The 27,928-nt window shown below is 48.7% G+C and overlaps 1 protein-coding gene across 8 annotated transcripts in view; it reads right to left on the minus strand.

The window, feature by feature from the left end:
- LOC135916176 (hepatocyte nuclear factor 6-like) overlaps positions 1-27,928 on the minus strand; it is a 207,113-nt gene that overhangs the window by 20,892 nt on the left and 158,293 nt on the right. For 3 of the 8 annotated variants that reach the window (XR_010568866.2, XM_065449442.2, XM_065449441.2), the window contains one exon: positions 23,764-23,812. The exons of 3 other annotated variants lie outside the window; for them this stretch is intronic. Coding sequence is in view for 3 of the 5 variants with exons in the window: in XM_065449442.2 (XP_065305514.2) it covers positions 23,764-23,812 (49 nt within the window). In the remaining 2 variants the exon portion in view is untranslated. Of the gene's footprint in view, positions 1-23,763; positions 23,813-27,411; positions 27,576-27,928 lie in introns of those variants that run through there. 2 more of the 8 variants (XM_070525652.1, XR_011508579.1) reach the window with 2 other exon arrangements.

Consider the following 27,928-nt stretch of genomic DNA (forward strand, 5'->3'; position numbering starts at 1 on the left):
GCAAGCGCGCGTTTGGACCCAGGAGGAGAAACGTTCAGTTCCCGAGTGCTGCGGGACCCTATTCCGGCTAGAAAGCTACTCCTGTATTCAAGCAACGGAGCAACAAAATCTTCGATGTCGACGTCTGTGAAAGCTGTGTGAGCGCCCTCCGTTGGAATTTTTTCGTTCTAGCCACGACGTGGCCAGATATCTCTCGTGACTGACAATAGCCGCTTAGGTGCAGCACCAGGAACGTCTTCCGGAAGCACTGTACACGCTACGGCCTCGATGACGTGCGAAGTTCCATATTGGAGCCGGCGGCGACAGAACTCCGTACGATGGTGCTACTGAGAGCAACAAATGGTTGTAAACGTACTACTGGAGCGGTGCTCCTTTCCTTTGCACCACCCGCGAATGCGGCTCGACTCCCACGTGAAATCCGCTGAAAAGCTAGGCGACGACTTCCTTTCCGCATCCACCGTCTTCTCAAAGTGCCAGACGTTATCAATGGATAGCGCAGTGACAGCGCACTTTCTTTCGCTCCTCGACGCCCGACAATCAAGGTCGTGTGAACCGTGCTGCTCAGAGCTCAACCATGGATACGCTCTCTCCTAATGCGCTCTTCCCGGTCCAAAGCTTCCACGGGAGTCCCGAGGAGCGCGAGCGAAGAAAGGAGAGAGAGGGGGAGAGATGCCCCTCGCGATGGCGACGAACCCGCTGCGGTAAGTGGCTTGCGTCGTTGATACCGGGCGTTTAAATTTAAACATCGCTTCCCTCGCGCCGTCGCCTCTCGCTTCGGTTCTCGGCGCTTAATCCGACCGCGGCTCGTTCGGCACGAGGCACGCATCACTGAGCAGCTCGTCCATCACGCGTTGTCCCCAATCTCTGTCGCTCTGCGCTCAGCCGCCGCAGCGAGTCACTTCGCCGCGCCGCCTTGGCTCGGTGTGGCGAAGCCAACTAGACCCCGTTCCTGGCGTAGCTTCCGGAAATTCCCTTCCCGTTTCTGGCGCCGTCTCTCGTTCTTCGGCGTGGCCGAGGACGCCCTCCTCTCTTCTTTTTTTTTTTCCCGGGAAGCAGTCGAGTCAAACTTTCCTTCGGCTCTCTCTTAATCCGTGAGCGGGATACAAAAGCAACGAAGAGATCACGCTCGCGTTTTTCATCTTTTCCTTCGTGTTCATGAATGTATTTAATCGTTTCGTAGTAGGCTTCTCTCTTGTTATTTTAGAGAATACGTTGCTGAGTTGATTTTGGCGTGTACCGAATACGATACTGTTGGGACAGCTTTGAGAAGTTGGACGTACCCTTGTTCCCTAAAAGGTGGCTCGTCAAAGTGCTTAAGTGCAGACAGCTTAAACCATCTTGGAGCCACGCTGAGGGCTTGAATCTAGATGAGAGGATGAACTTCGAGTGAAAACGCCGCATAATCCGGTTGGCCTGGACGAAGAAATAAATAGAAAGCGCCCAACGCGCTTTGTTGAAGCCAGCAGTTCCTGTGAGCAATTTCCATAAGCTCCGTTTTCTTACTTGCGGGCGAGTCCTTTGGTATTGGAAACAAACCGTAGCAAGGATTTTGCACTGCAGGCGTTATTTGCAGTGAAACGTTGCAGTCATTGTCCGGTGCGTAATACTAGGCATGCACGAGGCAGACAATAGATTGTTCTGGTCTCCGTATATGTTGCCGACCTTGAGTGGCAGATATCTCTGCGTGCCGACAGTTGAATGCATTCAAAAAGCTCTTTTAGCCGTCGTAAAAGCGCGCAAAAAGAAACTATTTTATAATGGTTCATGCACCAAAAAAATTCTTCACGCCGCTATCGTGCTGGCGTTTCATAGACTAATCGTATTCCGCACTTGGTTGGCATATTCTTCGTGCGATGGCGACAAGCAGATTCTCTGTTCTGAAAGCACTTGGGTTCTCGCAGCATGCCCGGCTGTAGGATGGTACGGGAACGCCAGCTAGCTATGCTGTAGCCGAGAACCAACGGCGGGAATTAACCATCAGGAACCAGAACGAAGGACTTCAGATTTTTGGCCTCAAGCGCTGACAGGTTGTTCTTTTTGTAGTTGTCGCTACCTTCAGTGATTTCGGGATAAAGAAATATATAATATCTTGGACTTTACACCGGATAAGAGTAATCCAAGCTGATCAAAGCAGCTTTGGCGGGGCATATTAGATTATTGTTGCATCCGGTTTGCTGCGCACAAAGAGGTTTTGAGCGACGTTCAGTAGAGTTTTCCACGAAACGGCGGAGAGATCAGGAACAAATTTTCGGCAACAACATAACGTAGACAGTGAACAGCCGTCAGGCCGCGATAACCAGTGATGGCACAATTGTGATTCAACTCTGCAGATATGCGGCGAATTGTTCACGGATACAAGGCGACGACGCATGCGAAGGGCAGCTATGAAAGTTCATTAGAGTGACTTCGATAGTCGAAGAGCTCCGCGGGTAGGACAAGGAAATTAATCTTGTTTTCGTGAAGTTCTCTCATCATCGGCGGTGTGAATCTTTTTGGGCTGCTTGCTTTCTTTGCTGAAGAGTGCAGCGTGCTCCTTCTTTTTCTGTCATTTCGATTCTATCCCCTCGTGCATGATCTAAGACTGTCGCACACACTCTGGCACAAAGTACAACCGGTACTCCGTGAGCCATTGCTACATTTAGCGACCGTGCTTCGTCGATAGTGTCAATTCCAGCTTGAGTGGAGTGCGCACATTCAGAGTGCCGGCCGCAGGTTTCACACCCGTTGCAGTGCGTTCCTTTCTTCGAAGCTAGACATTGTGTTTTCAAAGTTGTCGTGTCAAGCCGATAACAATTCCTTGTTTGCGGACGGGCCACAGTCAAGCAGGTTGGACACGGTTTGGACATGGTTCCAACGACGTGAGAAACGTTGATTCAGAGGAATATGATGCTTCTTTTTTCGTTTCTTTGGTTCCTTGTCTTGTCATTTGAAGTTGAACGCGCCATTCCAGACTATAGTGTTGTAGGCCACTGTGAAGCGTTGGGGGATCGCGCTCGGAGGCGTAGCACAGAACGTCTCCAGTAACGCATTGCCCAATTCTAAAGTCCCAGTATTCATGATACGTGGTCTCGCAGCATCCAAGTGCTCCTCGCGTGCGCTCTCACGTGACGCTTCGACGATTTAAGCCAGTGGAATTTCCATTAAAAAGAACGCGGGCCCGAATAAATTGATATGGGAACTTGTCAGCTTTGCTTGCACGTCAGCGAGCTTGATTTCCTCATTTAGCCATTTTAGCTCATTTCGTATTATCGCTCAAATAATCTCCACTGCGCTACTCTCTGGCAGCTTTTATGTGCATCGTCCAGCCGAGGAAAAGTTTTGCCTTCATCTCTATCATGCCCATTGCAGTTGGTCCCGGATGGTGCGTTTCTTTAGTCCGCATTACAGACTAAGCTGAGAGTCGTGCATTTATTCAGACTCTGCAGATGCTCAACTCAAAAGTTTGTATTGCCGCAACCGCAGTGGTACTCTTAAACGAGAGTTTTTTTTCTTCCTGTCATGAAGAAGATGACAATGCTTCTAAGCCATTCGCGCGTGTGCACCACTCCAAGCGTTGGGCGCTTAGTTGTAGCAGATGCGCCGAATGTTCAGAAAACTCACACGTTGTTGAAACAGTAGGTGGCAAACCGAAGCAGATCCTCGCGTCACGCAAGGTCGCAGTGGCTAAACGTACCGTGCAACATATTGTCACGTGGTAGTGACGGCGAAGAAAGAAGCAGTATGGTGGAATACAAAACTAGCTTTTATTGGGCGAACCTGTGCCCACAAAACAGGCTACACTTATAGCACAACGAAAGCGGCGAACACAGTCGGCGATCGTCGAAAATCTGATCTGCGGGTCAAGCGCGTCGGCTTTTATACAGCAGTCATCGAATGTTCTAGACTAAACGTTGGGACCCGCATGCCTTCTACAAAGTTCTACACCATTCGCGTCAAGCGATGAAATCAGATAACACAAGGTTCCGCGACAACAGACAGCGGATAGAAGCATCGATAACTTTCTAGAAAGTTCGGATACATGCAAGCGCGTCCCGCGCTGTGCGATAACATTTGTTAGGCGGCTAAACGTGGTCGCCCGATAGAGACAAGTACACGTGTCATTACCCCCCTCTTAAAAAGCATCGACCCGATGCTGCAAACAAACGAAAGTAACAAATAAGCACTCGTAGCAATGAAAACAACAAAATAAGGGAAGTTCGTTAGCGTCCGTAAAACGGTTTAAGACGCACCACGTGGACCACTTCAGGTCGTGCGCGGCGCCGCTGTGAATGCGAGATGCCGTCTGGCACGACCTCATAGTCCAGTGCGCCAACACGTCGAATGACCTTGTAAGGTCCGAAATAGCGGCGCAATAGTTTCTCACTCAGTCCTCGTCGGCGTATCGGGGTCCATACCCAAACACGGTCGCCGGGCTGGTACTCGACGAAGCGTCGTCGGAGGTTGTAGTGTCGGCTGTCCGTACGCTGCTGGTTTTTGATCCGTAGGCGGGCGAGTTGTCGGGCTTCTTCGGCGCGCTGGAGATAGCTAGCGACGTCAACATTCTCTTCGTCAGTTACGTGCGGCAGCATGGCGTCAAGCGTCGTCGTCGGGTTCCTGCCATAAACCAACTTGAACGGCGTGATCTGTGTTGTTTCTTGCACCGCCGTGTTATAAGCGAATGTTACGTACGGCAGGACGGCATCCCAGGTCTTGTGTTCGACGTCGACGTACATCGCTAGCATGTCGGCGAGGGTCTTATTCAGCCGCTCCGTAAGACCATTCGTCTGCGGGTGGTAAGCCGTTGTCCTCCTGTGCCTTGTCTGACTGTATTTCAGAATGGCTTGGGTGAGCTCCGCTGTAAAGGCCGTTCCTCGGTCGGTGATGAGGACTTCTGGGGCGCCATGTCGCAGCACGATGTTTTCGACAAAGAATTTCGCCACTTCGGCTGCGCTACCTTTCGGCAGTGCTTTTGTTTCAGCGAAGCGGGTGAGGTAGTCCGTCGCCACGACGATCCACTTATTCCCGGATGTTGATATCGGAAACGGCCCCAACAAATCCATTCCAATCTGCTGGAATGGTCGGCGAGGAGGTTCGATCGGCTGCAGTAATCCTGCTGGCCTTGTCGGCGGTGTCTTGCGTCGTTGGCAGTCTCGGCATGTCTTGACGTAACGGGCGACGCCGGCGGTCAGACGCGGCCAGTAATACCTTTCCTGTATTCTCGACAGCGTCCGGGAGAATCCGAGGTGCCCAGCGGTTGGATCGTCGTGTAGGGCGTGCAATATTTCTGGACGCAGCGCTGACGGTACAACAAGAAGGTTTATGGCAGGAACCCGACGACGACGCTTGACGCCATGCTGCCGCACGTAACTGACGAAGAGAATGTTGACGTCGCTAGCTATCTCCAGCGCGCCGAAGAAGCCCGACAACTCGCCCGCCTACGGATCAAAAACCAGCAGCGTACGGACAGCCGACACTACAACCTCCGACGACGCTTCGTCGAGTACCAGCCCGGCGACCGTGTTTGGGTATGGACCCCGATACGCCGACGAGGACTGAGTGAGAAACTATTGCGCCGCTATTTCGGACCTTACAAGGTCATTCGACGTGTTGGCGCACTGGACTATGAGGTCGTGCCAGACGGCATCTCGCATTCACAGCGGCGCCGCGCACGACCTGAAGTGGTCCACGTGGTGCGTCTTAAACCGTTTTACGGACGCTAACGAACTTCCCTTATTTTGTTGTTTTCATTGCTACGAGTGCTTATTTGTTACTTTCGTTTGTTTGCAGCATCGGGTCGATGCTTTTTAAGAGGGGGGTAATGACACGTGTACTTGTCTCTATCGGGCGACCACGTTTAGCCGCCTAACAAATGTTATCGCACAGCGCGGGACGCGCTTGCATGTATCCGAACTTTCTAGAAAGTTATCGATGCTTCTATCCGCTGTCTGTTGTCGCGGAACCTTGTGTTATCTGATTTCATCGCTTGACGCGAATGGTGTAGAACTTTGTAGAAGGCATGCGGGTCCCAACGTTTAGTCTAGAACATTCGATGACTGCTGTATAAAAGCCGACGCGCTTGACCCGCAGATCAGATTTTCGACGATCGCCGACTGTGTTCGCCGCTTTCGTTGTGCTATAAGTGTAGCCTGTTTTGTGGGCACAGGTTCGCCCAATAAAAGCTAGTTTTTATTGGGCGAACCTGTGCCCACAAAACAGGCTACACTTATAGCACAACGAAAGCGGCGAACACAGTCGGCGATCGTCGAAAATCTGATCTGCGGGTCAAGCGCGTCGGCTTTTATACAGCAGTCATCGAATGTTCTAGACTAAACGTTGGGACCCGCATGCCTTCTACAAAGTTCTACACCATTCGCGTCAAGCGATGAAATCAGATAACACAAGGTTCCGCGACAACAGACAGCGGATAGAAGCATCGATAACTTTCTAGAAAGTTCGGATACATGCAAGCGCGTCCCGCGCTGTGCGATAACATTTGTTAGGCGGCTAAACGTGGTCGCCCGATAGAGACAAGTACACGTGTCATTGTACTACACTTCATTGTAAAACCTGTTTTGGGGACATAAGAACCAAAACAAGGCGTCTTTCAGTTCGTTTCACAGGCAAATTCAAAAGCTACACGTTATATTCAATCGTCACACTTACGTTTCCTTTGTTTCAGCGCGTCGAATCTAAGGAGCTAGTTCCTGATACGATCCCACGGGACTGTTGATAACTCTTAGAAATTGTACTAATTCGGCGACAACCTGAGCGAACGCTGTAAATATGAAGAATCTCGCGGGTGTCTTTGGCTTTCAAGGCATTACGAACAAAATTGATGAGGTAGAAATATAAGAAAGTACATATTGAAGCACGCAGCATTCTCGTCAACAGTGAGAATCCGAAAACCTCGAACAATCTGAAAACGTATAGCAGTGGTGACGGAAAATTTTAACATGGGATTTGAGGTTGAATCGCGGAGCACCTTTCAAAGTACAAAGCAAACAAGTGCAAAGTGGAGCGCCCGTATGCAAAAAGGATGATTTTCTACTTTTCGAGATTGCATGCGACACTTGGACTATAAGGAGGAGTTGGAGCGAGAATTTATCGCTCTCTTGATACGCAACCAGACAACGGAGTGATAGCCCACTGGTTCATGTACGCATGTGGAGAAAGTACAAAGTGGTACGAAAATTTCGACAGTGGGCCGACGCTATCGGATCTTTCTACGACGCCAACTCCACCTGAAGTTCTACAGCATTGCACTGAAATCTGGAGAAATATCGCTAATTTCTTAGGCTTTCATTGGAAACCTCCCGCACTGTGATCAACAATCCAACAAACATACACATAAACTGGAAATAGTAAACTACGCGTCGTCTAGAATAACGCTGTGGGACGATTTCTATCTCTTGCGAGTGAGTTTAAGTGGGTGCTTGCGAGAAAGACTAACATTTTTCTGTTTTCTTTTTTTCTCCGTTTCGTGTCTCCTTAGTTACCTACGGGTTTCGTGAAGAATCGGGGCACAGCGCAGTGGATCTCTCCAACCGTCAGGTGAGTTCGAAACGCCTTTAGCGCATGTCATGGAAGACGGTGCCGTTCTGAATATGTCAGTGACGGGCAGAGTTGCTGCCGCGATATTACGAAAACTAAGTTTGCCTGAAATGGCAGGTTTGAAGCGAAGTTAAACATTCTGTCTCAGTCGCAGTAATAGATACGAATTTGGAAACGTGAAACAGGCAGTAAGCGAAATACCTGACAGGCAAGCGCGCTGTTCTATCTTAAAAAACGAACAGGAACGCTATACAACATTGCCGAAAATAATACCGCGCTCCTCTGTAGCGTAGGCTTACCTGGCTGCATGTTCGAAAATACGCTTTACAAAAATAATTTCCATCTTACGCAAACTCATCGAGAATTTTGAACGACCCCGTCACAGAAGCAGTAGTGACCTGCCTTAAGTATGTTCAGTTGGCAGCAAAACAATTCTCAGTGAACTTGCCAAGTTACGTCACGTCAAAACTAGGTTCGTGCCCGTATCAGTGTGCTGGAGTTTATTTGTCACATGTGTCGCGCAAAACGCTTCAAAGTTGATTCGAGAGGATTATTTTTTGGGACGCTGTAATCCGAGCATTTGTAATCGTGGAGAATGCTTCGCTCTTGCGTGATAGTGATGCCCTTCAAACTGTTTCGTCTGATTCAGACAGTTGTAAAGATTCCGCAGCCGTGAATCTGGCTTTCGCTGACTATACGCGCGGATATTACGGTGCGACAGCAAATATGAGATAATGGACAGAATACTACGTGCACTTTTAAATAACGGATGCTTAATTTCGATTCCCCCTTTTCTACAACTGGATATATCCGGGGCCGAAATCACAAGGCGTTTTGTTCGTAAGGGCTGTATGCTATTGGCCAGCCGCCTTCCACAATAACGTATGTCCAGCATCACTATTCGCTGGCTTTTACTCTTGCAAACAGCTCTAGCGTGAGCACATATTTTGCGAATGCGGACCCAGGCCATCAGGCAATGAAACACACCAGCATTTAGCAACGAAATGAGCGGGTGTACCACCGATTTCTGACAATAGCACAGTATCGAGCTCGTTTCGCGGTGCTAAATGATGAGTCACGCTTTGCTCAAACTGCGGTGTAGCATTTTGAGAAGTGTCCTCCCCAGCTTCTTTCCGCCGAGCTTAGCGCTAAGCTCCCTCAAATTTCGCGCACATTCTGTACAGTTCTGCGTCCGGTACAAAACTCGCCCGCGACTCTTCCGCTGAGCGACAACTCGAACTGTTGCTTCCTTTTTTTTTTGTTCATGTCGAACTCTCGTCGCGCCCGCGATTGGCCCGGAGCCGCTTTAACAGGCGGGAAGGGCATCCGCGACGCTGTAGACGCGCCACACATAACCCATCCAGTCGCTACGGGTTGTTGCGTTTGCAGCCATCGGGTGCTGGCCTGGGGTGGGCGTGCGAGAACGCATCCATCAGATCCACCCCCGCTTGCTCCAGTGCGCTCAAACATCGAGAAGCCACGCCGTAAAAACATCTCCTTCACCCCCTTCCATCGTGCGTTGAGACACGTTACTTCCCCCTCGTTTTCTTGTGATGGCGCTTTAATTGTCCACGAGAAAAGATGCGGGCTTGGTGGCACTTTGACCCGGAGATGGAGGAATGAAGGCCGGAGCGATGTGGTGGCAAGCTGGACGGCATAAAATGGTCTTGGAGTGGTTTTCTTTTCTTGTTTCCTCACTGGCGGCGGATCCAGATGGCCTCTCCATTAGCCGATGCTGCCAAAACGTATCTGCTCTGTCGCCCGCTGCTTTGTTGGTTATATGGCCCGAGCAGTGCGGGATGAAAAAAAATGAGAGAAAGGGCCACTGGCCGAGCTTCCCCACGCTTAGCGATGCGTACGATTGCCGGAAACGCGGGAGAAAACGATGTATAAGCGATTTGTCGCGGTTCTGTGTGTCTCGTTGCGACTCCGGACTGTTGGCATGTCTTGGGCGGCACAGAAAACGCTATGTCGGCGAAAGTGATGGTTCTAAATGGGCAAAAGAATGGAAGCTCGGCTGTACGGCGTGATCGGCGAACGCACGCTGATATTCATAGGACAGTTGACGACACTCATATCGCAATCGAGACTTTTTCACGAGGGCCGAGTTATCTACGCTTAGATTATACCGAAGTGGAAAGAAGCTGTTTGAACTTGCATCGTACTTCGTTCAGTGAAGAACTTCCCCTTTAGTTCAATTGCGCGATAATTCCTGTCAGGTTCTCGACACCGTCAGCAATGTTCAAAGAACAAGGCTAACAAATTTACAAAGACAGCGAGAAGACATACGCGACCATCGTTGAGAGTTTCGAGAAAAAAAACGTTTGCAGAAAGAGAAAAGAATAAGCTTTCATCGGTTTTGTTCAGTTTCCGCATGAGTGCCCAATTCTTAAAACCAACGCATCTCAGCAAATTGCCTGAAGGTGGACGAAATTTTTAAACTAGTGCCAACACAACTTTCTCAAGAGTCTGATATACTGTAATCTGATGCAATATAAAGTAATTTGACGCAATGCGCCAGAGTGCAATAAACCGGTATTTTTTGTAATGCGTGTGCCAAGAAAACCATGTGATATGAAACGATGCGATGCGTGAGAATCAACGAGCAGTTGAAAAAGTTTTCTTTTTTTTTAGAAGACCGTCTAGCAATCTATTCAATACGTTGAAGTGCACTAAAGAAGCTCAAGGTCAGAAAAGTACGAGTTAGGAATTGGTCATCTCACCGTATACCGCAAAATCTACTCCTTGCATTTTACGCTGGCACACTAGACAGTAGCAGAGGGTAATAAAGGCTTAGCGCACAAGTGAATCCAATGTACATTACGAAGGAATTAAGTAGAGTACAGCACAGTAGTATACAAGGTAAACTAACTTACACCGTTAAATGTTGATAATTGTGTAATTAACATATAACTCGCACCGTTACACCCTTTTTCGCTGTAAGAGTGTATAAGTTAAAGATTAACACTCGTATGCACTTTCAACGGTGTAAATTATTTTACAGTGTACATTAGGGTATATAAGAGCGAATGCAGGCCGATGTGTTTGTTACCTGCGTGTTACTTGTATCGTAAAGCGCACAGGGCGGTTTAAACAGCGCAAAACCTATGCTACGTGAAAATTCGCGGCATTTTGGACATTAAGAGACGCGACAGAATAACGTTTGAAAGTTAGCAAAGCGGTTTGAATGAAAATATTACTGCAAATAGAAGCGCCAATGGCTTGTTGTTACTTAGCGCCAATGGCTTGTTGTTACCTACGACAGCGTGAGAGACGAAAGAAAAGGGAAGGTAACGGGATGTCCGTCAAAACAAAAACGCGGTTTGTTACCCTGCAGTGGGGGATGGGGAGAGGGGAGGTAGAAAAAAACAGAGGACATGCATGCGCGCGCAGCTGCCCACAGAAGCTGACATCAGTCAGTATACACTGATGGCGCCTACACACATCTGCTGCCTTTGAGGACTGTAACAGCGCCTTCGTTATCCCTCTGTTAATGGTGAATCTTGGGCAACGTTGTACGTGAGCTCACTACGGGAGGCGGAGGAATAGATAACATTGCCACGTTTCCTACCACCCTCAATTAGGCCCGCTCCCCCAATACGGGCGTCGGAGCCGCTGTATCCTCGTAATGAAGCTATCCAGACGCCAACCTGAGGGCACTGGTAACTCTAGTATTCGTTATAATTTACTTTGGTGATAGTAAAACCGATAGCATGTACACCAACGCAGTGGCGTTTCGCAACCAGTAGTTTGGGACCAGTCGCGCTGGTCTAGCCACTGTTCTGCCATCCAGCCGTTTCAGTTCTCTACGCTTTCATTTACGTTTGAATGCTCGCGCTTCCTTGTGGCGTTATATGCCATAATAGTTGACAGCACGTAGTGGGTTTTACCTGGTGGTGTAAGCGCCGTTATTGCGACGTCTCGAAGTAAGTGCACACCCGTTGCGTGAGTTGCGGCGATAATGAGCGAAGTTTCTGCGCCGCTTCTCACGCGAAAGTCACCGTATGTTCTGCTTGTGAAATTGTATATGTTGAGTAGGATAAGATAAATGGCGCCAGACGTGAAGTTTTCTCCATATCGACCCTGTTTAGGCCATCGTCATTACGCGCCGCAAGAGTAAGTTGCACCTTTCGCTAGAAGCAGCGTCAGGCACTGTGTACCGGAGCAGAGTGGTCACCTTTGCCAGGACAGACGCCACCACACCACTTGGGGCGCTAATGATCAATCACGTGTAATGTACTTTCGACTTAAGGATATGACCTGCACGACCGCAATGTACCAGCTCTGATTCGCAACAATATGGAGCGCCTTTGCAGCCGGAATTACACTGCCGCGAACGGGCAGCCAGCTCCAAGCGACGCCATTCTGTGGATACCAGTGAATTGGCGTCAGTTATACGCAGTCATTCCCACCTTGAATCTCTTTAGCCTGGATATACCATGTGGGGCGCATTGCCGAGTTATTTTCATCAGAGCATAGCCCAACTTTGGCTCTTTTAATTTGTAGAGCGCGATGAACGCTTTCTAATCCTATCCAAAGTATGCTCCGGGCCGCTAGAAGCGATCACCACTTCATATGTACTGCTATGCACTGCGTAGAACCAGTATTGCCCTCAACTCACGTGTCGTACTGTTTTGTTCCAGCATTGCGACAACGTAGAGAGGACGTGCAACGAGTTTCGAAAACTTCCATCGTGACCCGGAACTCAATACTTCGGAGTGGCTGAGCCAAGCAGGACTCATTTTTGGAGAGCGTGCCTACAGCCAAATAATATACGGTAAGCCAGTTCCCTTTTAGTCAGGCTGGTTTGTTTCGCACGCAGTCACGTACAATTTTCTGCCACAGCTGAACACGAATTCGCGGGTTTGATTACTGCTGAAGCGGCAACATTCGGACGGCCACTGCAAGAACGTCCCTGAGGCGACATATTATTTCATTTTCAAAAACCTCCTAGGGGCCAGAATCAACGCCTTCGCTTCCGCTACGACGTGCTCTATAGCCAAGTTGTACTCCTACGACATAAGGCTACATTAACAGGGCAATCATTCCTGTTTATTCAACTGTTATATTCCCAGTGTTGGGATTTCACGGTTCTAGTGTGTTTTCGTTGCAGAACTTGCGTTTAGTGTGTTTCCGTTGCAAAACAAAATGGCGCTCGTGCTTCACAGTGAAACGCAGAGCATTTCTCCAGGCGCGTACGCTTTGTTTTCCAGCGTATGAAAACATGCACGTCATACTTTCCAGTAAACTTGAAGTGAATGGCCTTAGCGCTGAGCCTAAGGTCATCTCTATGCGTTTAGTCCTGTTGTTGCCAAGAGGGCACAAAAAAATGAGGACGGGATGGAAACACCAAAGCAGAGATATCTTTCGCACTGCGTGTCTGTTCTTGGACGAATATTCATTGTTTCTGTGTCCTTGGTGCCGCGCTTACCAAAACGGCGTGCTTAAACCGATCCATGCATTCGCACCTCACGCGAAATCAGTTGCTCTCGTAATATTTCTCGACCTAATGTTGATGAAAACCGCCTTCACGAAGGACTTAGTGCCTCTCAGGTATTCCTGTGTTTGCGTGGCTATGATTACAGATTTTTTCTCCTACAGAATGCAATCGCCAGCATAAGAAGGGCGGGATGATCGCATAGAAGCACATACCGAGTATTCCAGTAAAATAGTGTTCACTCACCGGCAGGTTTCCAATTCTTTGCACAAGATAAAACTTTAGTTTTCTTAAAGTACGCTGCTTAAACTTTAAAACTTGCTCTCTTCGGCTTCATGTTACCTTACGCAGCATTATTGTGAAAGTTAAGATTTTCATACAGATTTTTTTCACATGTTCTAGAACTGAGCACCAAGATAGGAATGAACAACGAGATCCCTTTTCGTTCTTTCTTTTTCAAGTGTTTGACAATTACATGAGAGGTGTCAGTGACAGACTTCTTTACTACCATATAGCAAGAAAGAAAGAAAGAAAGAAAGAAAGAAAGAAAGAAAGAAAGAAAGAAAGAAAGAAAGAAAGAAAGAAAGAAAGAAAGGGAAGGACATGAGGAAAGCGTTTCTTATGGTACTTTATTTTGCTTAAACCGCCACCAACTTTTCACTAACGCAGGTACGATTGCTTACTATTCAATTCCGTGCAAATAATAATAAGCATGCACATACTAGCTTCTAGCTTAAACCCGGACTTCAAGCGTGAAAGAAGACGTAAGCAATAGCATTCTCTCGTGCGCGATATTCAGAATATTGCATAAAGATTTACTCTTCCTTCATCACTCTTTCGAGCTTGAAAGTACCTAGTGTTAAGACAAAAATTAACGCTTGAAAAACATGCAGCACTGATCCCTCAGTATCTTTATTCTTTCATATTGTGACATCTTTTTCGCTAGCGCACAGGTAAACTTTCGATTCGTCTATTTGAAAAATTGCCCACTGGCCTATTAAAACAACAGTTCACATAACTAGCGCTGTAAATAGAACTATATAACTGGATACAGAATAGCAAGTGCCGACATTATTCAAGTTGAGTTTAAGAGCTACGGATTCCGACAGACTTCGCAAGGCGGCAACCTTCAACAGCGCTGCCACGCCTTGGCTATGGTTTACGCTGTTGTACTGGACACGGCCCTTGTCCAAGATCTCATGCCAAACGGTACGGAAAGATGAAAGGACATAAGCCGCCGAACAAGAACCTTGCTGTACGCCAACCAATCCATACATGTAAACTTGCAAACAGCCATGGTAGCTATCCTACTGTCGTACTCGTACCTTACTTCTGCGAGAGGGGTCACTTATTTCGACAGCAAGTACGATATCAAGAATCAGGAAGCACAAGCTATTGTATTTGCTGAAAGCATTCTGCTGGGAAAGCCGTCACAGGTACCGGCAGTGCCAAGCATCGAGTGTAGACAAGGCCGCAGATTGAGTTCACAGTCGAGGACGGTAGAATTTAACGCGACCAACCCGGTGCCACTTCAAGGCAGACAAGGAAACCATGCCTTGCTTTACATAAACAAAAGTTCTTCCCGGGCTCTTTCTTAGGGCGATTACTCTTAAAGGTGTTTCATACAGGCTACGAGGCGTTTATCGGAGGTACTTACTGGTGCTTATAATTTTTATGTTTCTTTGTCCGTAAGTGGCCAAAAAGATAAATAAAGATTGGTCTCCACCGAGGAACCGATCTCCCAGGAGCGTCAGTAATGAATGACCTGTCGTGCTGTCATCATCATTGTCGTCAGCCGTCGCCGTCGTGGTATCATCGTAATCACGCTGTCCTCATCTTCGCGCCATCGTCATGCCGTCGTGGTCATAGCCATCGTATCGTTGTCACCTTCGTGTAGTTATTGTCACCGTACCACTGTCTTCGCCGTTGCTGTCGAGTCACCTGCGACCACTAGGCGCTTTCTTTTGAGTTGAACCTCCACAAAGCTTTAGAATATGCCAGTTCATGGGAGCATCTCCACAGCTCTTTCGCGAAATAGTTGCATATGTACGAACGAAATCAGTCGAAACGCCTTTTCCACGTTATTGCTACAGACCGCGATATGAAATCACCGCGCAGTCGGTTTCAAAATACGCTGTCGTCACAAATCTCAATGCCAGAGTCGCATTGGGTAGCGAATGCAGAAAAAGGAAGGGACCTTATCCTTGCTGACTCGCTGATTTGTGCCGATGGAACACCTCACTCTAGCCGCTGCCGGGCTGTATTACGGCGTTAGCTTTCAGAACGTCTAGAAACAGCGTCGTTCAGGATAAGATGGTGCTGCGGTAAAAAGCCACCAGCGGCTAGTAACCAGTACACAGTGAGTGTTGCAAAGAGATCCTTAAGTGTTTTTGTCAAGAAGTCAAAAAAGTCAAGCGTGTCTTCTGTCATCTCTTCGTCGCGGGTCGTGTGAGCAACTAGTGTCGGAGATACGAGAAATGCACCATCGTATGATAGCGAAAGGACACGACGTCGTGTTTCAGTGGCTGCCTGGCCATTGCGGTATCTCCGGCAACGACCTCGCTGACGAAGCTGCTAGGAAAGCACACGAAGGAGCAACCCTTGTTTCTGTACCTTTATCGCGGATCGACGCAGCCCAACACCTAAGCAAGGTAGCACACCGTATGACATTAGAGAAGTGGCACACACCTGAATTCACCCAAGAACGATTGCATTCCCTCGACCCCTCTATGCAACTGCAGCTGTTACCAGGGCTTCTATGAAATGAGGAAACAATGCTGTGCCGCTTACGCTTGGGCGTCGCATTCACCAATGCATATAGGTTTTTGATTGGAATGACCGATAGCGCCGACTGTAATGCCTGCGGTGCCGAGGAAACTATAGAACATCTACTGTGCTACTGCCCATCTTTTGAAAACGAAAGACATGACCTCTGCACAGCTCTCAATCAGCTAGATAGAACACCGTTCACCTTGAAGAAAATCTTGGGAACATGGCCTCGCATATCGCAGCTACAAAAGGCCACAAAAGCTCTGCTGCGATATTTGAAGGCAACTGGATTGAGTCAGCGTCTGTGATCCGGACTGAGTGACCGAACGATATACCCAGTAGACTTTCTCTCCTTTTATCTTTCCGTCCCCTTTTCCCTTTCCCCAGTGTAGGGTAGCCAACCGGGCTCAGTCCTGGTTAACCTCCCTACCTTTCCTTTATCATTTGCTCTCTCTCTCAAGTCAAGCGTTTTACGAAATCTCGTCTGGTCGGTATTAATCATAGTCGAAGAAAAAATGACCACCGACCACAAACATAAACAATAACAACAGGTCTCAGCTCCCGTATGAGAGTCGTAACGTCGTGTTATTATTTATGTTGGTGGGTGAGCATCCAATCTTGCTCTGACTTTTTGTGAAAGCTTCCTTCCTCTGAGGTATCTTCACAAGCTGAGCTCAACATGAGTAACCGAACGCGAGGAACAGTTCCTTGCCTCCTATGTTATGATAGTTAGTAAGCTCTCGAAAGTTCAATTTCTCCCGGCCTCAGCATTATTGCCGCAGCGATTACGAAACTGGGGCACATCGACTGTGCGTCTTTTCTATGACACAATGCTATACCCCATGTACAAGCACGTTCTTCCTCAGTCTGAGACAGGCAAAAAGCCCACGGATAACTCTAGCATCATCAACAACTTCATATTCGTTCTAGTCTGGAAGCGACTATGATGACAATCAAATGCGCCCTCTTTTATGCGAAGCATATTACTAGAGCTCAACCCAGCTCCTCAGGCGCGGCGGTGTCGCCTTCAATACCACGTGACACCGTGACGTCACGACAGAGGAGAAACGGGGCTCCAACTCGCGCCGTCGCTCGCGGCGTCGCGGCGGTATATAAGCAGCTGCGCTTGCCTCTGCTAGACACTCACGAGGTGAGATGCCTCCTGGAGACAGAGCTGCTCGTTGGAATGAGAAGCGAAGGTTGCGGCGTGCTACAGAGACTGTTTCTAGGTGGCTTTGCTACGGCGCAGCGACTACGCGCCCCGCATCGGACGCGGTGAGCGTCGAGCAACGCAGCGTTCGGCGCGACAACGAAATGTGCGCCTGAGCAAGCGCCGCACGCCTGAGCCGACGCCGACGACACCGGCTTTTCTGCGACACGAGCTCCTTAACGCTGTCGCGTTAAAATAAAGGCTAGTATGCTTCGCATCCTGGGCTTAACCTTAGCTAAGCCACAGCCATTTTTTTTCAGTGCTCGATTCGTTCGCTGCATTTTTTGGATGACTGCAAATATAGCCCGCGAGACGCTTATGACGCTGCAAAACTTTATTTTCCAGATTATTCCCGGACGAGGAAGATCACGGTTTTCACATCGACACAAAATCAATGCGATGAAGCAGATGAATCCAGTGGAAGCGGAAGAGGCTGTGTACGTACGTCCAATAAAGATACATTAAAGGGACACATTAGCCAAATTTAAATAAATGATTATCGTCATAAAACCGCAATGAGTGCACTACTGTCTTCGAGGTCAAAGCTTCCATTCACGATGACGCAAATGATGGAGAGTGACGGTGCAGCCGCTTCGGAACATGGAACCGGTTCCCGCAGACGTAAGTCATTTCTGCAATGGTTTGATGACTAAGCGTAATAAAAAAAGCTTAAACCACGCAAGTCAAATAAAGTGTCGTTTTCCTCATTTATCCAAGCTTTCAACGTTCTTTCTTCCTTTCTTTCTTTCCTCCTTTCCTTCTTTCTTTCTTTCTTTCTTTCTAGGGGGAAACAGGGGGAGGGGGGAATCAACGGGCCTTAAAATTCAGGGTATATGTACCCTGCCCCGACCCACAGCAAGCACTTCTATATTTTGCTTCCGCCGAGCATGCAACTTAGCTGCCAACACTAGTAATTTTTAGGCTCTGCTCAAACTCCACGAGAAATGGATGGTTGGATTTTGTCCATGCGAACTACTGTCTGCAGTACCACGTAGGAACATAATTTTTAAACAATGACTGAAAGCCATTATTTACAAAACGGGCCATGTGATGACGCATTTAAATAGCTGGTCCTTAGCTCCATATAACAGTAGCCCAGCTGACGGATCTTTTTTCCTGAATAAAAACACCATCGTCATCCTCATTCTTGGCGCGGCAGTCTGGAAATTGTCAAATTCCGCCATATTGTCGAATTCGCCATCTTGTCAGCTCTTCTTGGTGCAAAGCGCTGCTACGGCCTCTTTGATTGGCTTGAAATGCCACCATTGCAGAACCTGGCGATATGGCAGAACTTGACAATGTCCAGAGTTCCACCTCTGGTCATTACAAAAAGCAAACACCGTTGATACAAGCAACACAATTTCCGAGAAAAAAAAGCAGTAAGTAAATCTTACACGAGGAGCAAAAGCGCATGTATTCTATCAAATTGGGGCTCTACATTTCCTAAAGCTTTAATCTCGGTACTTAAGGCATAAGCTCTCGAACCAAGCGATTCTTTATGGTTTCTGATTTTATTTTACAGCCAGCCTCACAATTCCTTTAACACCTCTCCGAAACACAATGGCCTCTTGCTCTCCAATCTTCCTAGGTTGGACCTCGTCTCGTAAGTCATTAATCTCGCAGCTGCGCACAAGCCATAGTTCTTTTCCTCGCGTCTACGCTCCAGCGTAGCCTTCTCGGTGACCCCTCCTGCCCCCTCCCCCGCCTAAAGTCTGCGGAGAAAGGTGACAAAGCGCTCCCCCGCGACTCGGACAAATCGCCGGGGCCGCGTATGACACGCGAGGCACCGCAGAACAAAAGAACCGCGCGCCGCCCAGCGGAAGCCTCTGCGAATACGGCGCGCATATATAGGCGAGCGGAAACGCTATGCCTCCCGCGCTTTCTGATCAGAGTGCTCCCGAACGCTGCCCCGTCCTCAACGTAGACCCTTCTTTGACGCGCAAGAAAGAATAAGGCCGAGCAAAATTAAGCTTGCAAAGGAAAACACACGAGGCAGCGGACGGGAGCGCGGGGAGCCCACCACCTCAAGGAGCAAGCTGCTTCGCGCGGCCCGCTGATTGATGGGCTCAATCTGGTGCGTTCCCTGTCTGTGTGTGCGAGCGTGTGTGTCTGTGTGGCGGCGCCGAATCTCGCCTTCGATGAGACGAGCGGCGGAGGAGAAAAAGCCGGGTAGCGAAGAAATCTGGGGTCAAGTGATTTCTCCCTTTCTTCCTTTTTTTACGTTTTCCTGTAGTACTGCGTAACACTTGCATTCATATATATACGCGCGCGTAACACCCCCACTCCTTCCTATCCGACGGCTCTCGCTGTCGAGACTTTGATTTGCCTTCGCGTATACGAAACGCGCGAAGCAAGGCCCTGGCGCACAGAATTCGTTTTTGTACACTTCCCGAAGTCTGGTCGGTGTCTCTCCTTTAAGTTAGTTTCTTCTCTGCGAGTTCCCGACCTAATACGAATAGTCGATGACGCAATGGAGAAGTGAAAGTTTTCCATACTACATACGCCATCTTTTGACAGGCATGGCCTCCGTGTCGTACGTTAACGTTACGGATCGCTAATTGTGCGAAACAAGGTCCAGCGCCTTCCCTGTCCACTTATGCATGACTTTCCTAGTCGCAGCGTATTTCGTTTCCTGAAAAGCGGTGATCCGGTGGACCCCCAACTAATGGACGAGGCGTTCTGAAAAGCATGTTCAGGCGAAGCGCTTGCCCGCACTGCTGGCAGACTAACACCACGTGAAGAAACAACCACCACCGACACCACGTAGCCCCCCACCACCTAAGAGCGTTAGCATCAACACTTTTCATTCCTGCTATGCATGCCTACTAACTATGACAGCATTGCATAAGCCTTACCTATGCACATCTGTCTGCGTCAATCCTTTGCAAGAAAGCAACTGCAGTTCGTTTTCAAACTCAGTAAAGCAAAAGTTCACTACACGTCACGGTTGCTTATTGGTTCTCCAAAATGGGGCTAAACTTTCTCTCAGGCTCAGCCTCCCTCTCTTAGTTTTAGGTGCTCAGGTCAGTACAGCTGACAAGGCCGGTGCACGTCACGTGACTCCCGCGACGACGCGACGGTAATCCAATCATGCAAGGCGAAAATTATTCCATTTAGCTTTCGGTTTCGCAATAGACTTTCGAAATCCCCTCTTGTTGCGTACGAAAGAACCGGCCAATGGTAGCTGTTTCGTCTTCAATTACACAAGGGAAGACACGCTGAAGGCACAAAGCCGAAGAATGCTCACGAACGACTGAAGGCGAGTGACAAATGTCTGTCCTGGGTGATACAAGTGGGTGCTATTAGCGCTTCTGTAAGTTAAACCGTGGAAACAAAAGCCAACATAAAGGACACACGACTCACCCAACAAACGGAAATGACAGGCAAAACGAAAAAAAAAAAACAGCAGATCCGTTTATCGTTTCTTTCTTTCTGGCCCCGCCAGAAGGCGGCACTCAGCGCGCCGCTGCAAGATGACTGCTGCTCATTACTCTTGTATTCTGCGCCATTTTTCTTTCCTCCAGCGCCTACACTGCGAACGGTGTCGCAGCAGCGAGCGCCAGACGCGGCGCGTCGGCGGCTGTAGGTTTTCGATGACAAGCCGCTTGCCAACAGCGAGCTGCCTTTCGCCGAGCTCCAACCGGGAGCAGAAGACAAATGGACGTAGGCGTGTCGTGTCATGTTTCCCTGTTGCCCCGTACAACTCCGCTCTCTTTGCGCACCACCGATAGGCGCACAGCGATCGCTGTTGCGGAGTGTTGAGCGCGAACCTCCCGCATGCCCCTAACACTGCGGAGAAGCTTGCCTCCCGCGGTGTCTCACTTTTTAAGCTTCCATGTGCGCTACAACGAGGTAAACTTTGCCACATTGCGAAAGCAAGCCCTGCTGAGTCAAGCACTCGCCAGCTCTGTCACATCAGCACTGAGCGTTTCTGTGGTAAAAGAAGTTTCTACACAAACAAGAAACCTTTATGTTCTTAAATGACCGTATACGTAGAATTATCTTTACACATAGGCCAGGTCAAACCGCCCTTCACAAGAACAACCAGAGTGACAGCCCGCAAGGACTTGCATTCCCCAGATGATGCTAAGCGGTTTGTTCTATTTGCATTCATACAAGTATCTGAAGCTGCCTTAAAAAAATGTTGGCTTTTATTATCCACCTATGCGAAATGACATTACTAGGAATCCTGTTTCCGCACAAACCCGTTCACATATGTGATATAAGTAGGCTCGCTTCTATTTAACTAATTAATATAGAAGAATCAGAACCTGCAATAGTCTACTCTCTCCTGAATATTTCTCTAAACCAATGAACCTTTCATTCGCTTTCGGAATTTAGTGACCTTGCTTCTTGATGCTTGGAATACTATCACAGTTGAAAACTTGACCGTCAATTCAAGCGCTCCTGTGATCGCCCACTTTTATTTCTGCATTTAACCGAGCTTCCGGAGGATATGAAACTACACATTTACTTTGAGAGCATTGCTTAAGTTATTAACAGGGTGAATACTATTGCATGTCAGAAAGCCTACTGCTAACCACGCCGCCAAATACCTTTCAAACCTGTTCCAAATTTTGAGGAAATACTGCTGGGCCCTCTTGCTCAAAGATGTAGTTCAAGTTAAACACTTGAACACGGTATCACTGACGCGAAAATAGTGTTCGCTTTGTCACGGAGACTCATAAGTTCTGAGCACACGACGTCTGTATACCACCTTTTGTCCAGCTATCGCTGAACTCGGTGCTGGTGAAGCCAACCAAGACTTTTTCCTGTCTCTGTAGCAGACTACCGATGCCCTTCAGATGAATATCTCGTGCACAGTATCGTATTTCATACTGACGGTTTCGCCTTGATCGATCAGCGCATAAGAGGGGCGTAGACATTTGCCTGTTTACGACAAGGTCACGTAGGTGCCTTAAAAAAAGAATGCAGGTCGTCTTGAAGTGAAACACAGCTGGTAACTGTACAAAGTGCTTGGTCGCCAGACGCAGGTTAACAAAAGAACGACACAATAACTACGGGGATGGATCAACCGATTCACAGGAAAGACGGCCTATATAATGGCCGCGAGACACATCGACGGCGCACTGCAACAATTACTCAGCGGGATGGCTGTTCCCACATGCGGACGTGAAGCGGAACCCGCTCCAGCGCGTTTGTCGCGTATATGCACGCGTGCAGCGACCGTTCCGCGGGTTCATTTATGGAGCGCTCCTCAGCGCACCGGACCGCACGGAATGAATTGCGCACTCCGCGACAGCGCTTCCTCAGCCTCACCGCGCGGCTAATAGGCTACGAAGCAGTCATCGTCACAAGGAGCCATCGAACCGAGAGGCGCCGATTCACCACGACTCTCTTTCCGTCGGGAGTGTGCCAAAGGAGTCGGCAGCGACAGTATAGCCGGCGCTCAGATTTATTGTCTCCCAAAGGCAGGGCGACCGCGCGTCCGCGCTTGTTCCACGGTCTTCGCCAGGCAGACTCGCCGGCGTCGAGTTCCGGAAGCGAACGATAACGACATGTCCTCGGCGCAGCGTCGGAGAAGCGACACGCCTGAGGAGCCCAGACCACCGCCTTCCGCTCTCCATGCCTCGATCCACAAGCCGACTGACAAACGGTGCTGAAGAGCGCAGAAGAGGCGGCCGCAGAGAATACGGGGCCGAAACGCGTTTGTGTTCGGCTCTCTAAATCAATGAAGGTCCCGACGCCGTCGAGGAGAGAAATTGCCGAGCCGACCTGGCCCGCGAGTCGGTACGAGCGAGCTACACGCAGACGGTGGAGCTGTAGAAAAGCAGAGGGCGGGATGCGGCGCCCGCTTTTGTTTCGCCGCTGGCCGCGCTGTCTCGGATTAGTGGCCCATTAGCGGCTCTCCGCTCCCGCTGCCCGGAGCGTGGATTTCGCGATCGACCTTTTCCCCGACGCCACGGCTGTGGCACGCTTCGAGGGCTGCGCTTCGAATCGACGTAGCTCTCGGCTGAGAGAAAAAGAAAATAAAGGGCGGCTCCAACTAAGGAGACAAAACGATGGGTCCGGATGCGAGCTTCGATGAATGATCGCGCAAAGGTGGTCGTCGAAGTCGGCACCACTGCCTCACTTTCCTGTCCGGCGGGGAAGAGAAAAAACCGGGAGGTATCGTCTGGGCCGTTTCCGCTTCGAATGTGACTTAACGCGGTTTCGTATGTCGATACGAAGCCAGATACCGTTCTCTGTCGTCGCGGAATCGTTGACATTGTTGTCGTGGCACAAAACAGAGGAGGATGTTTGCGTCTAACAGATAACAGCACGTCCAGATCACCGCGCGTTCACGGAGACATTCTCGACATACGAGCAGTTAGCGGAGAAACGGTGAGTAACGGCATCCGCTCGTGCCGTTCATCGCCGCGGTGCCGTGCGTGTAAGTGTAAATAATGAAGTGTGCGACACAACACGGCAACACGCAGTCTACTGTTACCCGCTTTGGACAATGCACTTCTAAAGCTGAATCGAGGAGTGTCGTTAATAGCTGTTCGAAAGTGCTTATATAAGGTCAATGTCATTCCTTGACGTTCTTTTTTTAGTTATTTTTTGTTTTCATGTGTCAAGACATACCAGGAATGTTTTACTTTTCCATCGCTGATCCGTAAAGTCAGAGTTCGCACCGACTGCGCTCAAACTTTACATATTACATTACATTATCACATTAACTTTACATTGTTACATTACATTATTACATTACATTATTACATTACCTTAACATTATTTTCGTCGTTCTTGGGTTGGACATGAGTCATCGGCGTTTATTAGTGGTTAGTAAAATATTTAGATGACGAGTTCTTACGATACTTCGTTGGGCGTCTTCCAGACCCAGTAACCGTGCGTGGCGCCAACTGAAAGAAAGGGGGGACAAAAAAAAGGAAACCAAGGAAACAAAAATTGAACGAAATAAAAAGAAAAGCAACAAAATTCGCACAAACCCTTGAAAGAAAGGAACTTGAACAGATTTGATAAAACAGACAAGAATTAAATAAAGGTGCTACACCATATTTCGCGTGACTCATAAGTGCACTGCGTTATAACGCGGTGACTTTTTTAACAAGATTAACACGACAAAAAGTATCAGCTAAAACAACACAAGAACAATCGAAAAATGTACCTGAAGAGAAATGAAACGTGCAAGGTTAGAGGCAACATCACGATAACAAATATAAGTTGAGCACAAGAATCCCTAAAGAAATTCGAAGCCGCCACGGCGTTAATCAAATCGGAAAGCGTCCAAATTTTTCATCCGTCGTTCCCTCGACAGGGAGTGAGGTTGTTTCTCTGTCTTATGTTATCACGGCGTCATGCACCACCACGACCGCGAAATGCAAAACATCGCCAGAGATCATCTGACACAGCTCCACGCGTCGAAGCAGCTCCCCACCCTTGGCATCCCCCCCTCCTTCCTCCTCTAAAACCGTTCCCCCAAATACTTCAGCAGACTGCTCGACTCTCTTCCATACAGTCACCACACAGTCGTCGGGGCTGCGTCCAATTACTCTAGCTCAAGTGAAACATACAGCTATGCACAAACCAAAGTTGTCGCTGACAAACTGATTGCCGCAACAACCCTGCCAGCCTTTAATCCGAGTCGCTAAGGCCCACCAGGGTCGAATGCACGAAGAAAAAAAACCTTACCTCGAAGTTTCTTGCGGAATTGAAACAACCTCCGAGTTAGATGCGCCGAGCCTAGTCTCTAATGCGCTCCGCGCATAATTTATTTCCTCACGGGGTAGACATTGATTTAGAGCGTCTGTCGCTCAGAAAGAATAAACGGAGAATATTTCTTTTTTTCGTTTTCCTAGATGTGCAAATTTACTCTCATTCTTGCTAGTTTGTTTGTTTGTGTTTTTGTTTTGTGCTCGCTCGATACCTTTCGCGACATTACACCGCTCTAAACAAAGGTGTGGTGAATCGTTTACACAAGAACACCTGTCCATTTCATGTTTAACTCAGAAGGCTCGCAGGGCAAAGGTCGCTTTCTTCAAGTGCTGCATCAAGACGAGTATCTTCATTGAAGTTTTCACCACCTCCTCAGTCTTCACGCGTGCCAAGACGCCCATCTATTTCTTATAAAATAAATTTATTCTCTCTACGTCTCGGCCGTGTGGCTTTGCCGCATTGAAAGACCACGGACGACATTTTTCTTTAGTCCATTTTGTTGCTGTTACATAAAAACCTGTTATCCTCCTGAAAGCACCGGGATAAAGAGTCAATAATCTTGCGTCTGCAGGTAGGCTTTCAGGAAGGGGCGCGGTAGGCAGTTGTTACAGTACAACAGTGCGCTGAAATTGACAGCTTGGTTGGATACGTATCGTTTAGTTTGGGTGCCAGCTTAAATGTCCCACTGAGTGCGATTCCGGTCCTAAGGGACTTCGCCCAACTGAATGAACACGACACGAAAGTTGCAGTTTCCAATGCACAGTTTCCTTCAGATTCTCGGTAATGTATCATGCACTTGTTTTTTTTTTTTCATTGACGACCCAAGGACCCCGCTTGCACACAGCAAAAACCAGCATATCATGCAACCGAGAGACAGCAATCAAAACGTGACAATTTGTAGCTTTCGTACAGTCTATTTAGCACAAACTTCAGCAATACATAGGCGTCAACATGTGAACCGTATTCGCAAGGTATCTGCAACGTGCGCTGTAAAATTTGTCCCTCACTCCCAATTAAAGTTTCTTGTCTGTCTGTCCCTCACTCCCCTTTGATTCCATGCCCAGTGGAAAATCTGCGAAGTAGGTTTGGGTAGTTTTGAACTGAACTAGAAATGTAATTATTAAGGAGACAGATCCCACTCGAAGCGGTGCTATATACATTTCGCCATCATTTACACTCATAAAGAATAGATAATAAAAAAGCCAAAATGGCCCGTTGAAAGTGTATCCTCGCTCAAGTTGGGCAGGTGTAGATAATCCGCAAACTGCCAAACTAGATGCTAGTCCATGCGTCGAACCCGAAATATAATGATAAACGGGGCAAAAGCCACGACCCCAAGAAGACAAGAAACGAAGAAATGGCTGCGTGCTACAAAGAAGGAAAGAAGGTAAGAGAGAAAAAAATGAAAGAAGAAGATGGAAGAAAGGGTTTCCCGGCTCGTCTGTTTGCCCCGCGTATTTGCTCAGGTTACCTCCGATTCCTGCCCCACAGCTCTGCTTTCTTGCGCCCGAGAAGAGCATAGCGAGCGTGGTACATACGAGGCAGGCCTTTTGTTTCTCGACGTCGCAGTGGTAGGGGGCAGCGAGCGAGGCGTCAGGCTGTTTGTCCTTATCAAAAAGGGTTTGATCCGGCCAGCAGCCGCGAGAGGGTCTCGAGGTGCCGAGTCTAATTGGATCAGACAGCGGGGGTTTCACCGCTCGGAGCCGGGGGTAAAGACCGGCACCCTTCCCCTCTGCGTCCGTGCCTGCTACAGAACACACACCATCCCCCCCCCCATCCCTCTCCCACCACGCCACAGCTGCGCTCGGAGCCGGCGACCGAAGCATAACCATCGAGAGAGGCTCCCCGGACCGGGCAATGAGAAACCGCGACGGAGTTTCTCTTCTGTAGATGTGTAGTGCGTACGAGAATGTACGTGCGTGCGCAGTGCAAGCGAGGAAGGCCTGGGCTTTCTTTTCCGCCATGCCATGGCTAGTCTTGCGGAAACCCACCACCAGCAGGCGCTTCCGTCATCTCTGACTTCTTTTCTTTTTTGATAACTGTCGAGAAAGATAAAAAAAAACGTAACGAAAGAAAAGGTAACGACGAATAAGGGACGGAAAGAGAGGCAACTTAAACTTGGGTATAGATTCTCGGCCCTGTAGAGACATTCTTGAGGCAGCCGCAACCTACCGCTACCAAGTCTGTGTTGTTGTTTAATAAGTGTATATGAGTGTGAAGGTTGGCAGCTTCAGAGAGGGCTAGGGCAAAGCACAGTTAAGAAAGCGAGGCTGCCCATTTGCCCCTACAGTACGGCCACGCATGCCACAAACATGCAAACATGTGAAGTCTACAAAGAAAAGAAAAACGTAGACAAGACTGAGCAGTAAAAAACAAAACGTTACTATATTCGATGCGGCTATGCTCTGGAATGCAATGCAAGTTTTAAACGGCATGCAGAATCGAGATGACCATTGTTAAGTCTTGCTCTAGAAAGTGTCCTCCAGGAAAGAGTGGTTTCGCAGTCGTCCATACTGATGAAAACAGACTTCCTATGAGCAACGACGTGTTCGCGGGTCTTATTAAAGCCCAAAAACGCAAGCACAGATAGTAAACAGAGCAAAAATTTCATCGCCGATCCATTAAAAAGATGAATCGCACTAAGTGATACACGAGTGCGCAAACGAAGTGCTCTCCGATGGAGACTCTTGTACGCACCACCGTGTCAACCAGTCGCCGCTTTTTCTTTTTTCTTCAATCGCAATGTAAGTGGAGTAGCCGGTGACCACCTTCGCGACGTCGGCCCCTATGATCGGAGAAATAAACTTTCTTGATCCTCCACTTGTATTCGCGGTCGAGACAGCATCGTCGGTGAGTTCTAGCCGCCACATCACTTTGCTCATCCTTCCGAGAGGGCGCCGGAACTCCTCTGCCGACGTCACCCGCTTCGCGCCGCAGCCTCGTCAAACGCTAGGAAGAGCGACGGTGTGTGCGTATCGCATTAGAAATGGATATACGACGTCAGAAGATCCGAACACACAAAAACCGAAACTTGAGAAAGCAAAGAGAAAGATTGGTAAAAGAAAGGGGAGGGGGGGCGGATTTTTTTGTGTGTGTGTGTGTGTGCTTTAAGGCCGCAGTCCTAGAGAGGCGGCGCACGAACTTTGTGCCACTATTCCTGCCAGCGCTTCCACGACCGCTGTCCACACAGCCTGCCCGGAGGAATGAGGAACCAGTGACCCGACGTTTGGCGGAAGAAACGGTCAGCTCGCCTCCAGCAGCGGTTTGTTTTACTTAACTATTTTTCTTATATATATGTTTCT

The sequence above is a fragment of the Dermacentor albipictus genome, chromosome 9 (assembly GCF_038994185.2).
Source record: "Dermacentor albipictus isolate Rhodes 1998 colony chromosome 9, USDA_Dalb.pri_finalv2, whole genome shotgun sequence".
In the NCBI taxonomy this organism is placed as follows: Eukaryota; Metazoa; Arthropoda; class Arachnida; order Ixodida; family Ixodidae; genus Dermacentor; species Dermacentor albipictus.